The sequence below is a fragment of the Zophobas morio genome, unplaced genomic scaffold, assembly GCF_036711695.1.
Source record: "Zophobas morio isolate AGI-343-1 ecotype UQ-CSIRO unplaced genomic scaffold, CSIRO_AGI_Zmor_V1 ptg000005l, whole genome shotgun sequence".
NCBI lineage: Eukaryota > Metazoa > Arthropoda > Insecta > Coleoptera > Tenebrionidae > Zophobas > Zophobas morio.
This window is the reverse complement of record NW_026972110.1, coordinates 18,839,826-18,853,197: the sequence shown is the minus strand read 5'-3', so window position 1 is coordinate 18,853,197 and position 13,372 is coordinate 18,839,826. Positions and strand designations below refer to the sequence as shown.

At 33.5% G+C, this 13,372-nt stretch overlaps 1 protein-coding gene across 1 annotated transcript in view; it reads left to right on the top strand.

Moving 5' to 3' along the window:
- Positions 1-10,644, top strand: part of LOC135122920 (neuroligin-1-like) — a 414,788-nt gene extending 404,144 nt beyond the window's left edge. Inside the window, exons 10-11 of the mRNA XM_064047444.1 lie at positions 2,250-2,399; positions 7,360-10,644. Coding sequence (XP_063903514.1) covers positions 2,250-2,399; positions 7,360-8,186 — 977 coding nt within the window. The 3' untranslated portion in view covers positions 8,187-10,644. The remainder of the gene's footprint in view (positions 1-2,249; positions 2,400-7,359) is intronic.
- The last annotated feature ends 2,728 nt before the right edge of the window (positions 10,645-13,372 follow it).

The window sequence follows — 13,372 nt, the reverse complement described above, 5'->3', positions numbered from 1 at the left end:
TTTTTGGTAACTTTTTTAAAAGTGGATATTTTCCAACAGTCAATTCAAATTTCGGCCCATTTTTGCCTATTTTCGAAACTTAACTAAATACATTTTCTGCTAGATTTGGAGCTCTAGAACTCACTTCTGGCCTCCTTTCTTTGATAACTCCAACAGTTTTTCCAAAATCGTTGTTCGAAACATTGAAATTTTTCGCATTTTTCAAAAATTTGACTTTAACACCGAATACTTTGAAAATATTGCGCGATGAACATAAACACGCTATATTTTTGGAATCAGTACGTCGAGATCTACATCCCTGAATTTTTTGACAATTTTTGGGCATTTTTTTTTAAGTGTAAGTTTGCCAATAGTCCCCCTTCAAATTTCGGCCCATTTTGACCATTTTTGAAACTTAATTAAATACATTTTCTGGTAGATTTAGAGCTCCAGAATGCACTTCCGGCCTCGTTTCTTTGATGACACCAACAGTTTTTCCAAAATCGTTCTTTGAAATATCGATATTTTTGGAATTTTTGAAAAATTTTACTTGAAAAGTGAGCATTTTGAAAATAATGCGCGATGAATATAAACACGCTATAATTTTTAAATCAGTTCGTCGAGATCTACATCTCTGAATTTTTGACAATTTTTGGACAATTTTTCTAAGATTTCGAGCTCTAGAACTCATTTCCGACCTCGTTCCTTTGATAATTCCAACCATTTTTTCAGAATCGGTTATTGAAATATCGAAAATTTTGGAATTTTTGAAAAATTTGATTTAAAAACTGAACATTTTGAAAATGTTGCGCCCTGAACATAAATATCCTATATTTTTAAGTTGATGACTTCATTTTAAAAAAACATTATACATATATCCTTACGGAAAATAAGAAATTAAAACCAATAAAATTTAAAATAATAAACAAAAACAACGTGGATTCTTTAACGACAATCACGTATATATTTATTTTATAAAAATGTAGTGACATTTAGTGTACAAAATTTTGACGTCACGTCATCAAATTATATGTTTTATAAAATAGAAACACAGATGACAGATGATCGACAGATGGAAACGGGGGACCTATTTTTTCATCTCTAGAGCTCTAGCTTAGGGACAGTGAAAACAACTGCATATAATTTTTTTTTTCGCATCTATAGAGCTAAGGAAAACTAGAAAGATTTGGCCGAACATCTGTCAAGTATCAGTCTAAGTATTATTAACAAGATAAGGTACAAATCCCTGTATATCTAATAATTATTAAATTAAGATGATTTTATAACAGGATGATCTCCAAAGCTACTGTACCAACTGCTCTAGAACTGTAAATATATTTTAAGATTATCCATCTTAAATGTATCTGCCTGTTTAAAACATTGTAGAAACAAATTTTATCATGTTATCTCTAAAAGGGCACACGAAAATACGCTAAAATTTTTGCACCGTAAAATCACTGAATTACCAGTTTCAGTTTTATTGCTAAACAAATTGAAACTCTACAATCTCACATTAATCCGTGTGATGAATTCATTAATACTGGCATGACATGAATGTTGTGCCCATGGTGTTTGTTAACATCAAAAACCAAATTTTAATTGTATGCACTAAAGCCTTCCGCTAAAAGGTATAATTCGACAGCGCTAGTAGACAAAATCGATATTAATAAATCCTGTTATAGAAAAGCTCGGGATTAAATTTTTAGCATTTTAATTTAAAAAATATTTATAACACGGTTGTTACTACAAAATGGTTACATTCCTTGTTGAATCTTAACCACCACGTTTCTTATTCGTTACGATTACATCATCAACTATTTTCAAAATTCGACCCACTCATAAACCAGCGACGAGTTATGCAAGTAATAAATAACTTTTTATTGTTCAACCTGTTCACCAACGATATAATTTATCCATGGTTATTAAATCACTCTTAATTTTATCATTGATTCTTCTTATCTGGTAATTTTCGGGATCAAAAACAGCCGCATGCAGACTAACTATTTTTATTCATATCGTTCATTATTTACCGACTGATAGAAGCTCAACAGCCGTTTTATTTTTATACCATTTATTTTTGGAAATTTATAATTTAACTTTGCCACTCACCGCACCGACATCTCTTTATTGGAAAGACAATTCGATTTCTACGTACAGTAAGTCGAAAATACCATCAGGAACATCATAAACCAGCCACGTCTCTATTAAGTTTCCTTATGTTGCAGTAAGTTTTACAGCAAAACTCGAGTAACCACTTGTACGTGTTACAGGAAACCGTCCGGAGATGAGAAATCATTACAGAGGACATAAAATGTCACTCTGGCTGAACCTCATACCACAGCTCCACAGGCCGGGAGAAGGAGATGATGTTTCCATGAGGCATCATCATTTCCAAGAGGAAGACGATCAGTACTACGACGGTAACGTTTAATTAGAATTCATTAGCTCTTCAATTTAACATCTTCACAGACATGTAATATTAGTTCTGAGACGTATTCAAAGCATAAGAACGTGGTCAAAGCGGAGACTGCTCATGTCGGGAAAGTTTTCCTTGTGAATAAACAGAGGGGCCTGAGGGCTTTAAACACAACCTCAAAATGAATAAACATTTCTAACAAGTCAAAATCTGCGCCTTCTTTTTAACCTTCACTTGAAGTGCTAATGGCTGGAAGACGTGTTTATAAGGATAACGATGGTTAATTAAGGATAATAGCAGGCACACGAAACTCACTTAATATTATTTGGCAAACAAATGGACACGTATTTATTTAACTGATTTTTTCTTGATTAAATTTGTAATGAAAAAATAAATCCGATTGATTAATGAACACTTCACTGCCTGCTTAATCAAATACCCTCATTTTTCAATAAAATCGTCAAGGGACACTCCCTCTAATAAAATAATTATTATTCGGAATGCAACAGTGAAAACAGGAATCATTTATCTTCATTCGTTTGGGAATTATAAAATTTTATTTGTGAATAACAGTCATGTTTTGACATTCCACCGAAACGAAGTAATTTATTTACGTTAGATCCAATTTCCGATTGTAATGGACACACAAAAGTTTTGTGTGAATGCACCATTAGTTGATATTAGGTAGATGCAGTGGATAATTTCGGGGGTTTTATAGGACGAATGTACTCGTATGCAATAGGTATAAACAGCACTGCAGCTACCATCACGTTATATTAAAGCCACACGATCGTATGTAGTAGTATTTTGCTCGCAGCAGTACATTTTCAAACAACGTTTGGAAATATCCGACATAAAAGAAATAATTAGTTTTATAAAGAACATGAAAATTTTCATTACACCACATTGTTCATTCTACTAAAATATAATAGAGAAATTCGCTAATTAACTGAACTTATGTAACACCAGACTAAATGAAGTGGGTATCCGTCGTACGTCCTAGTCTGTTCACGTGTTCTTTCAGTGACTATAAACTGGTGTATATAAGATGTACAACTAATTTTAGAATATTCCGAGGCCACGACGTTTAATAGGACACCAATAAGTTTCAAAATCATTTGAATTTTCCACGTCTGCCTCTGATTCACAATTTTTTTAGTTGGAAACTTTGTCGAGAAATGAACTGAAAATACTGCTGCGTTGGAAATATTCGAAACTAGACTTTTCTGCTTTTAACAATAAATATTGATATTCATGCCTGTCAAATTACTCATAATCGTAAACGTTCATTTGTCGTTCGAGCACCTAATCAGAGCATTAATTTAATTACGTTGTTAATCGATCACGTGAACGACTTCAACCAATCAAAGATTAATCGCATAATAGATTTTATTTCGAATTAAATACTAAATTCACCTAGTGCAAACCGACTGTCATTGATCAGATATATCCTGCTAGACGGTAATTAAATATTTTTGAAGATTAATAAATCATATAATTAATACACCTTTACAACTGCTTAGAAGTGTTAAAAAAATCCAAAAAAAAATATTTGATTATGAAGATAATTTCTAATATTGACAAAACGTTTCCTTGTCTTGAATAAAACTTTGTATTTACTATTTCATTCAATACTGTAGTTTGTAGAAGCACTTATTGCCCTTCTTTAAGATCGATAATAATTAGCGTACCAGGTTTCACAAAAGTGGACACGAGATCGCCGAAAATCAGAGAAGTTCATAAAAAACGACCAAATATTTGTGTTCCTGACAAAAGAATAGTATTATATTCAATTCTTGTTAGCATCTAACTCAAACTAACCGGATTAGAAAAATTCTGGTGATAATAGCGTCACCACGAATATTCATTGTTGTGGAATCTCTCAAAAAATCATTGAAAGTTGCGAATAACGCCAAAATTAATACTCAGCAAATTCGAAACTATGAGTTCATGTTTAATTTTTTTATATAGCACATTTGAATTAAAAAAAGTCACCCTAAATACTAAATAATTTTGAGAAAATTTCAAAACAGAGCATTTTCATTTTTAGGGGGGCACATTTAGTTGTCACAGTTTTGTTTGGATGCAACGGTGGTAAAGTAAATTCAAATGGTACTTTCATAGCGAACATAACTAAGTATTGGAGATATAACTAAATTAGGAAAAATATTGGTAGTTGAACATGATGGTCTATCGCTGTTAGTTAGAGATTTAATCCGTTTATTTAACTTGGTAATTTCTAGCAGAGGGTGCATTTGCAATGATAATAATCAACAGGGAGAGTTACACCAATTATTATTGCATGAATTTGAAGCTCTGTTTTCAAGTAATTTGCGTTGTTGTAGTCATGACAAAATTTCAATTATGTTAAAAAATTGTTTTTTGGGGCTAAACCAGCCTGTACAATTTTTCAAAAGGTTATTGAAAAACTCTTCAAGGAGCTAAAGGTGCAATTTCTTTCTTAGATTAATGTCTTAGTAATTGGCAAAACATTTTGAAGAACATTTGAGTAACTGGAGGGAAGTTTTTTCTAAATTGAAGTCAGCAGGTTTTGTTTTATAAGTATAATAATAAATGTGAATTTTTCAAACAAGAAATTTATTGTTTAGGATTTGTAATTACAGCTAGAGGAATTGAAAAAGATAAAACTAAAGTGGAAGCATTCCTTAATGCACCAATAGCCAGAAATATTTCAGGAATGATAAATTATTATGGTAAATTTATTCCAAATTTAGCAGATATTATAAAACTATTAGGTATATAAATGATTAAAGAAAGAAATATATTATATTGAAAGCTAAACAAGCAATCACTCCCGATTTAGTATTGACACTTTTTAACCAGAATTTTCAAGAGAATTATTATATGTTGACATCTCAAAAATAAAGTTCCACTTTAATTTCCCGACTATCATTTAAGTATTTTTTATAAACTATGTTTGAATTAAAAATAACTTACTGGAATCCAGACGATTTTCTTAGGAACATATCAATCAATAGAAACTACGACCATCCTCATAGTTGAACATATTTAATTTGTGAAAATATATGTATACTGGTTTAAAAAAAAATCCATTACCAAAGTTGGGTTTCGGGTTCGACTTATGTAGGGCCAAAAATTGTGTCAAATGCAAGTTTAATTTAATAAATTTGAATTGATAAAACAGACATTTTTGGAGAGCCTCAGATTCTGCAACTTGTCACAGACCAATTGAAAAATAAATTGGCGATAACTTTAACGAAAGAGTGAGTGAAGAACAGACTAAAAGGTTTCACGAGAATAGAAACAAAGGGGAAACAAAAAAAAATAATATGAAATATGACAGCAGACTACTACTTATGTCCTAAAAAAATGTCCAAATTAAGTCTAGTTGGCTCCAATCCAATTACAGGTTTCTATAAATGACTATAAGGTCGAAGTAGGTCATGAACACGTGCCGCCTCTCAGTTTTGGACCTTAGTAAATGCCCAAGGACCTACGACAAATACCACACGCATCTGTATAACTGACTGTTCAAGGCACATGACCACTCTCTTTTTAACTTCAAAAATGTTCTGTCAATGCGTATTGTTCAATTTCATGTTGCAACAGAAACTCCTGATTGCTGAGGAAATTTTGTCAAAGATGTTTTCGGATTCTGCTCAAGTCGTCTCAAATCATCAACAACTTCCTCAGCTACTGAAGGTTTTCCCTGAGATTTCCTACATCTCAAATGTGAGCCTCTAACGATGTTTCTTCAAGTAATAAATCACAGTATTCTTGCTTACAAGCGGTCACACAATACACAAACTCTTCGTTTACGAAGTCCCACTGCGATAACAAGACATAACAATGAAAGTGTCTTGTTCAACAGAATAAACCATTTTCACAGTTTTCGCTTCCTTGCAAAAAACAAAATTTTCGTACGCAACCACCAACAGTTTTGAAAACTACTGCTTTGTTGTTTTGTGCTTGGATCAAGGAGAATTACTCTAACAGACACTTGAAAAACGTTAAAACAATAAAATCGACGACTTTAAATGACTAATGACAAATGAAAACTGTCATAATGAGGCATAATTTCAGCGAAGCAGGACTTTTGAAATCCGTGGCCAACTACGCCCTTAGATTCATTTATAAAATCCCTGTATCACTAAATGCTTAAACAAGATGTATCTAATTATTTTCTTATTCCGTACAGTTTATTATCCTGGTTACTAATTTGTGAAACACGACTCAACAAATCCTATTTTTTGAAAAACGAGAATCTATCCATTTAACGCTCAGTCGTAGGCTGGGCTTTTTAATGTAGTCTTGTTAATCGTAATTCAATTGTCGTTCGTATTTTCCTAACTAGTTTTATTCTTTTATTCGAGCGTTCGTGTTCCGAAATAACAATGACTAACAGAGATAAAATTATAGAAACGTGACAAAGCTTTGATTAAAGGTTGTGTAACTGATATTAGCGAGCATGTAATCCGGTTTTAAAGTCAGGCCCCTCCACTTAAGACTTTGAAACTGCTGGAGTGACAGATTTCAAATTTAAAACTCATATGTGGGTTATTAATTAAATAACGTGTAACGTGTTAGCTTGAAATGTCAAAATTATGTCAAACATGTAAAAAGAACAATAATGGCATGAAACCAAAGTTTAAAAAAATTATCAATATCACAAAAATTGTATAAGTTTGAGCATTTCATTTTTGAGAAACTGACGAATGACAGTTAAAGAATAAAAATTTCTAAACTTTTTGCAAAAAGCTGAAATTTTTAAAACTAAAAGAACAACCCCAAACGGGGTTGTTCTTTTTTTTTAATATACAGGTGGCACAAAAACCTATCAAAGAAAATGCTTTTTAGCCTTGTGCCGCCACAAATCCAGAAAATTCCATTGTTAGGGTCTAAATTTAAGCCACAGGTCCGGGCCTAATTACTCAACTTCTAGTTTTCTGGTGACAAGTAATTAACACATTCTTTTCGTCCAGGCTCCGTCCGTCCGCAGACAAAAGAACGGCCACCCCTCATCCATGTGATAGCCCCGCCGCCCCCGGCCACGACGGTGCGTGTTCCTCCGGCCACGACATCGCTGCCGCCGCCGCCCCCCAAATCCGACACCGCCCTCCAAGCCACCACGACAGAATGCCCCCCCAACAACACCATCATCGTGCCGAGCGTCAGCAAGAACAACAACAACTTACTTCGGAAGCTAGCGTCCAGCCACTACCAGAGCTACACCACGGCGCTGACCGTGACCATAGCGGTGGGGTGCTTCCTGCTGCTGCTCAACATCGTCATCTTCGCCGGCATCTACCACCAGCGCGACCGGGGCAAGAGCAAGCGGAAAAAAAAGGAAGAACTGGCGGAAGCCGGGAGCTGCAGCAGCTCCTCGGGGGAGAACTACGAGAAGGCGTACGAGTCCAGGCAGCTGGCGTACGACTGCCCCGGAAAGAGCCCCTACGACATCGCCAGGGGCGGTGTGTTCAAGGCCATCCCCAACTACGTGGGGGAGTACAGCTGCGACAAGCGGCTGGCGGATGTGCAGATGACGGAGCTTCCGCTGCAGGAGTTCAAGTCGTCGCCGCCGCCGGCGAAGAGGCACGACAACCCCCACAGCCACCCCCCGGACGTGACTTCGACCAACTCGGAGAAGCCGCCGGTCACGAGTCCCAGCATCCCGGAGCCGCCGCCGCCGCCCAAGGGGCAGCCGCCCACGACGGCGGGGAATCAGGCCGGCATTCTGCGGCCGCACGGGGCGCCGACCACGCCGGGAACTATGAAAAAACGCGTCCAGATACAAGAGATTTCTGTTTGAGTGTCAGTTTTCTGTTGTGGACTGATCAAGTATTCATACAACTGAAAATCAAAATCATATCTGACTGAACTTGATTTTTAAATAGTAATCGCACTGTGATTGTCATAAATTTATTGTCATAAGCTGAGTCTAGCGATGACGAGCTGAATTCGGTTAGGGGATCGCCTTTTTGGTTGCCTTTCGAGTTTACTGTGATAGTTAGCATGCGGCCACGGTACAGGTTATTGGTTAGTCCTAGAGAATTATTTGTGAGATGCTTTTTGAATAAAACTTGACAAATTTCCTGGGTTTAATCTGGGTTTAAAGCTACTTTAGAAAATCGAAACACTGATTAAATGTCTTTTTATTGTAGCTGAGAACAAATATCTAATGACAGCTCCAAAAATGTGCTATGTAAATACACTTTTATATTATAATTTTTTAAGTTTATCCTTTTTCAATCCTCACTAAAAAAAAAAACAAAAAATTGTTCATATTTGTGATAAAACTCAAGGCCTACGCGTCACATGATGGCAGCATAATTAAACATTTAAGTACAAAATAAAGAAAGGTCGCGGTTTATTTACCTTACCTTGGTATGCAGTTTTTTAAAAGATGAAAATTAAAATGAATTCAATGACAAAATGTTCGATTTTATTTTGAAAATATAACGCAAAAAAGAAACATAAAAATACTTCTTCAAAAAAAAAGTTATAAATTGAATATTTTCTTACAGACAATCTCCAATCAGATGCAGTAATGAAAGCGCGTGATCAGGCTTGAACAACGAACCTAGCGTACCTATTTTGGCAGGAGCTGTTCATGAGAACTTTAAGTGATCACTACATCTACTTGGCGATTCTAGTGTAAAATATTTCTGCTTGCACTGTTATATAATATTCAGCTTATAGTTAAACCGGTTTTTTCTGCAATTCGATACCTCCACGAGTAAGTGAGTCATCTGCTAAACACAAATAACGCAAAAACTAAATATTTTCAATGTTTTCGATTTTAAAAACTATTTCTAAATGTGTTCCTTTATGCAAAGTAATTTTTATTTTTTAAAAACATACTTTGAAAAAGAATAAAAAATACAATCTTATAATTATAAATCTTTGCCAAGTTAAGTTCTGAAAATTTTAAGTCAAACAATTAAAACACGCACAAAATATTGGCGACTTTGAAATCTGAACAGCGTCAGGTAAAAATTTCCAATTTTCTTCAAATTTAACTAAGCTTTTTTCCATTTTTATGTTATTCTATTGTTTGTTCGGATTTTGTATGTAATCGTTTCGAAATATTTATTTTTTTACCAACAAAATCCGAATTTATTTAATTTACAACATTTTTTAAAATTCCCATTAAAAAGGTTTGCCGTTTAAACGAATATTGATGAGATCGTAAATTTACGACGTTGGGCAAAAAATTTATTTCACACGCGATTTACATGTTCAAAATTTTTTTTTAATGTTTTTCAACTTTAAAGGATACTAATCTTGAAGAATATTAACTGCTAGAGATTAAAAACACAAAAATAAAATTCTCATAAAATTCTGTTTTACATAACAGCTGAATACAAATTCAAAATACAGTTCAATTTTGGAATAACGTTGTTGCTAAATCGACTTTCAATTTTGTTAGAATATATTGTACATTCTAAGGAATGAGATTAAGTTTTCTTTAAAGTTTCACACTATATCCAGTGTACAATATCATCTAATTTTCAGTAAGTACTCTGGCGTCTTTCAACACTAGCCGTTGTAGAATCCGCAACAAAAGAAAAGCTCTCTGAAAACAAAGAAGCTGCTGATTCCTCTTTTATAAATATTTAAATTTCATTAAGGTTGCTCTGCATGCTTTACTTATTATAGCTTTAAAAAGATTATAATCCGCGAAAGAAATATTCTTATTGTACTTGAATTACGTCGGTAATCAGCCGCAGCACATCTTCCTAACAAGCTTTGTAAAATACGTAATTCTTTATTATTCACGCTTTTCCATAATAAAGCAGAAAATCAGTATTTCATTATGCATTGGTGAAAATGCCATTAGAGATAAAAGAAGAAACGCGAAAGAAATAACCCCAGAGATATTTATTTAAATTTCCACAAGTACGATTTTCTCTTTTATTTTTATTTGACAAAAAAGTATACGACTAGCGATATATGGACCAATTTCTGCACACACTAGACGAGAGTTTTATTCAAAGAGCGACATATTTAATTATCTCAATTCGTACTGGGCTATGCTATCTATAAATTGTTCTGTTACGGCGATTCCCGCAATCAAAGTTTCTATTATCCTAGGAATTGAGTTGTGTACACTAAATAATTTAGCTTGCATTACAAAACAATAAAAGCCAAATCAAATGTAACTATTTAAGGAATTTGTTTAATTTTATGACAAAATATTATGGCACGATGGTGCTACTGTAAATTTCTATAAATAAACAAAGTGCTGAATCAAAATGTGTCAACGATTGAGACTTTTAATTATTTTAAGTTGTTGGTAACGAAGGCAAAACTGTTTTAGACAATCAGTTGCAACAACTTTCAGGTTTGGTTTGCCGTTTTTATTGTGTAACCATTTTACATTGTAAATATGCGATTTTTATACTGCCACACGTTTTAAATCACATAGATTGTTTCTAAGCCTGCAGGAGGACTCTTAGATATCGCATATTTATGATCACTCGATTGGGAAGACAATTCTTTTGCGAATCCACAATTTGAGGAGAAGACCACAAGTCCATTAAATTTTATATCATTAAAGGATATGGTGTTTACTGTACAAGAATACATCCTTTATCGATGTGACATCTGAACTGTTTAAATAATAAATACGATTATGACGGTTGTATCTTTTCATGCTGTTTACCCTTTTCATTCTGACTGGAGCGAAGGCGATAATTTTTAAGCGCTGATAAGCTTAATAATTTCCCCTGACATTGACAAGCGTTTTATCCACTTTAGTGAAGCACCGAAGTCTGAAATACAATTTAAAGCGAGACGTGGGAGGAAGCAGACTTCATCTACCATCAGGGACCATCGATGGCACAACCATGGCATCGTCCGAAATACTGGTTTCGCCCCCATATTGATTTATTATACCACATGACTTGATTAGTAACTCAATAAAATATCGACTGGCATCACAGTATTTGCACATCAATTTATGATGTTCGCACTAATAATGTGCCTTTAAACCCAATGTATTAAGTCAATATTTTGTAAGTGACCTTATCTGAAAAGAATCCATGTACATGCTACAATAGCATGAGGTCACGTTGCTCACTAATTGTCCTAATTAGGGTATTCAAGACCCCGTTATCACCTGTGTCCTAATTCACCGTATTGATTTTGGAATTGATCGGATCGATCAACAAAAGTTCCTGTAGCTATGTGTAATAATAATCAGCACTATGGGTTATTAGATTGTTTAAAGTGTCAATATTAAAGATAGATTAGGCTAAAAACGACTGTCAGCCGTCGAATGAGAGTTCGCAAATTATTTCTATTGACAACCGCAATTAGAAGAGTTTTTACCATATAAAGCTGTCATTTAACAAAATTTGACAAAACGCAACATTAAATCTGACATAATATTTGCAATAACGATTTATTAAAATTTCCTTTGACTAAAATGATAAAACATATGTTTTTCTATCACGATGATTTTTTTTTAAATATAGATAAATCTGAATGCTAAATATCGCCTTTTGTAAATGATGTCGCTAGTCATTGAAGCGGAAAACTTAAAACCCTATATAAATTAAATTTTAACACAAGTGAAATGCATATTACCAGTTACCCCACTTCTTCCTGGAACAAATGGTAAATAGTAGTCGTAAAAATTTTGATCATAAAACGATATTGATTTGTAAATAACAATTATGAATCCAGTTTTATAAATAAATGCGTCACGTTTAGAAAAGTCTCTCCTTTTTTTTTTAACCAGTTTATAATTTTTTTAACCAGTTTATAATTAGTTCCACTATATTGCACTTTTATATGCAAGAACTTGTAAATATTACTTTTTTCATATACAATGTGAAAAATATCTAAAACTATCAACTTCCAGTATTGTTAAAATAAATTAAAATATAAACACAAGTACTGCAGAAGTTCTATGTTGTCTTCAGATTTTTGATATTAATAGTTATATCATTACACGAATGGAAAATTGTTACATAAATTTACATAAAATGAAAAAAAAAATGTATTTTTTTTATTAGATACCACACGTGAAAAAAGAGCGTGGTAATAAAATTATCACTCACCAAACATGGGCGACAAATTTAAGCTTAATTACGACTTATGAAATTCTACTAACTCATAATAACACTACAACACAGGAAGTCAATATTACACATTTTCTATTTCACTGTTGGCCCTTCTGTTAAAATCTTTATACTTCCATTCTAATTTCCAGACTACATCATCAAAGATTCAAAAAAATTCACTTGGAACAGAAAACTGGGGTTAAACCCCGTGTCACCTAAAAACATCTTATGATATAAACAAAGTTTGTCAGGTTTTCTATTTTGTGTGTTACAAATTCTTCCGTCTGCGAAAATAGTGAATTTTTGTGATCAAATGAAGCTATTTATAGCCTGAAAAAGATTTTCTTCTATGAGTTTGTGTGTTTCTTGTCTGAATAAAATTCATCCATGTAAAGAGTGAAATCTTCAGGAGATGGCAGTTCGTTTCGATCATCGAGAAATTTTTGGACTCCAAATGTAATTTCATTTCTCACTTAATTATTTTCAAATCAGCAATGACTAATTCTATTGCACCTAAAAGCCGACATTACTCTTTTGTGAATCCAGTTCTTCGCTGTGTTCTGTGTATTTTGTAATTCTTTGATTTGTAAAATCAATGGTTACTTTTAACTTTCCTTGGAACTATTTTCTTGGAAATGCTACAACAATTTTAACATTTTTTATTTCAGTCAACACTAGTAAAACGAAGTACACATTCACTTGTGAAATGACATCTTCAATTTTTTTAGGGTAAGGAGTTAACAGTGTTTGCTTTGGTCTGTAATAATTATTATAATTCACTAGAAAACACAACTGGGACATAGAATGGTGCAGAAAACTGAAACACATAGTGCAAAGAAACTAAATCTATCTATATCTGACACATAAAGTAAATTTTGTCAACTTCTGACGTCAATTTACCCAACGTGATTATTCAAATCATGTT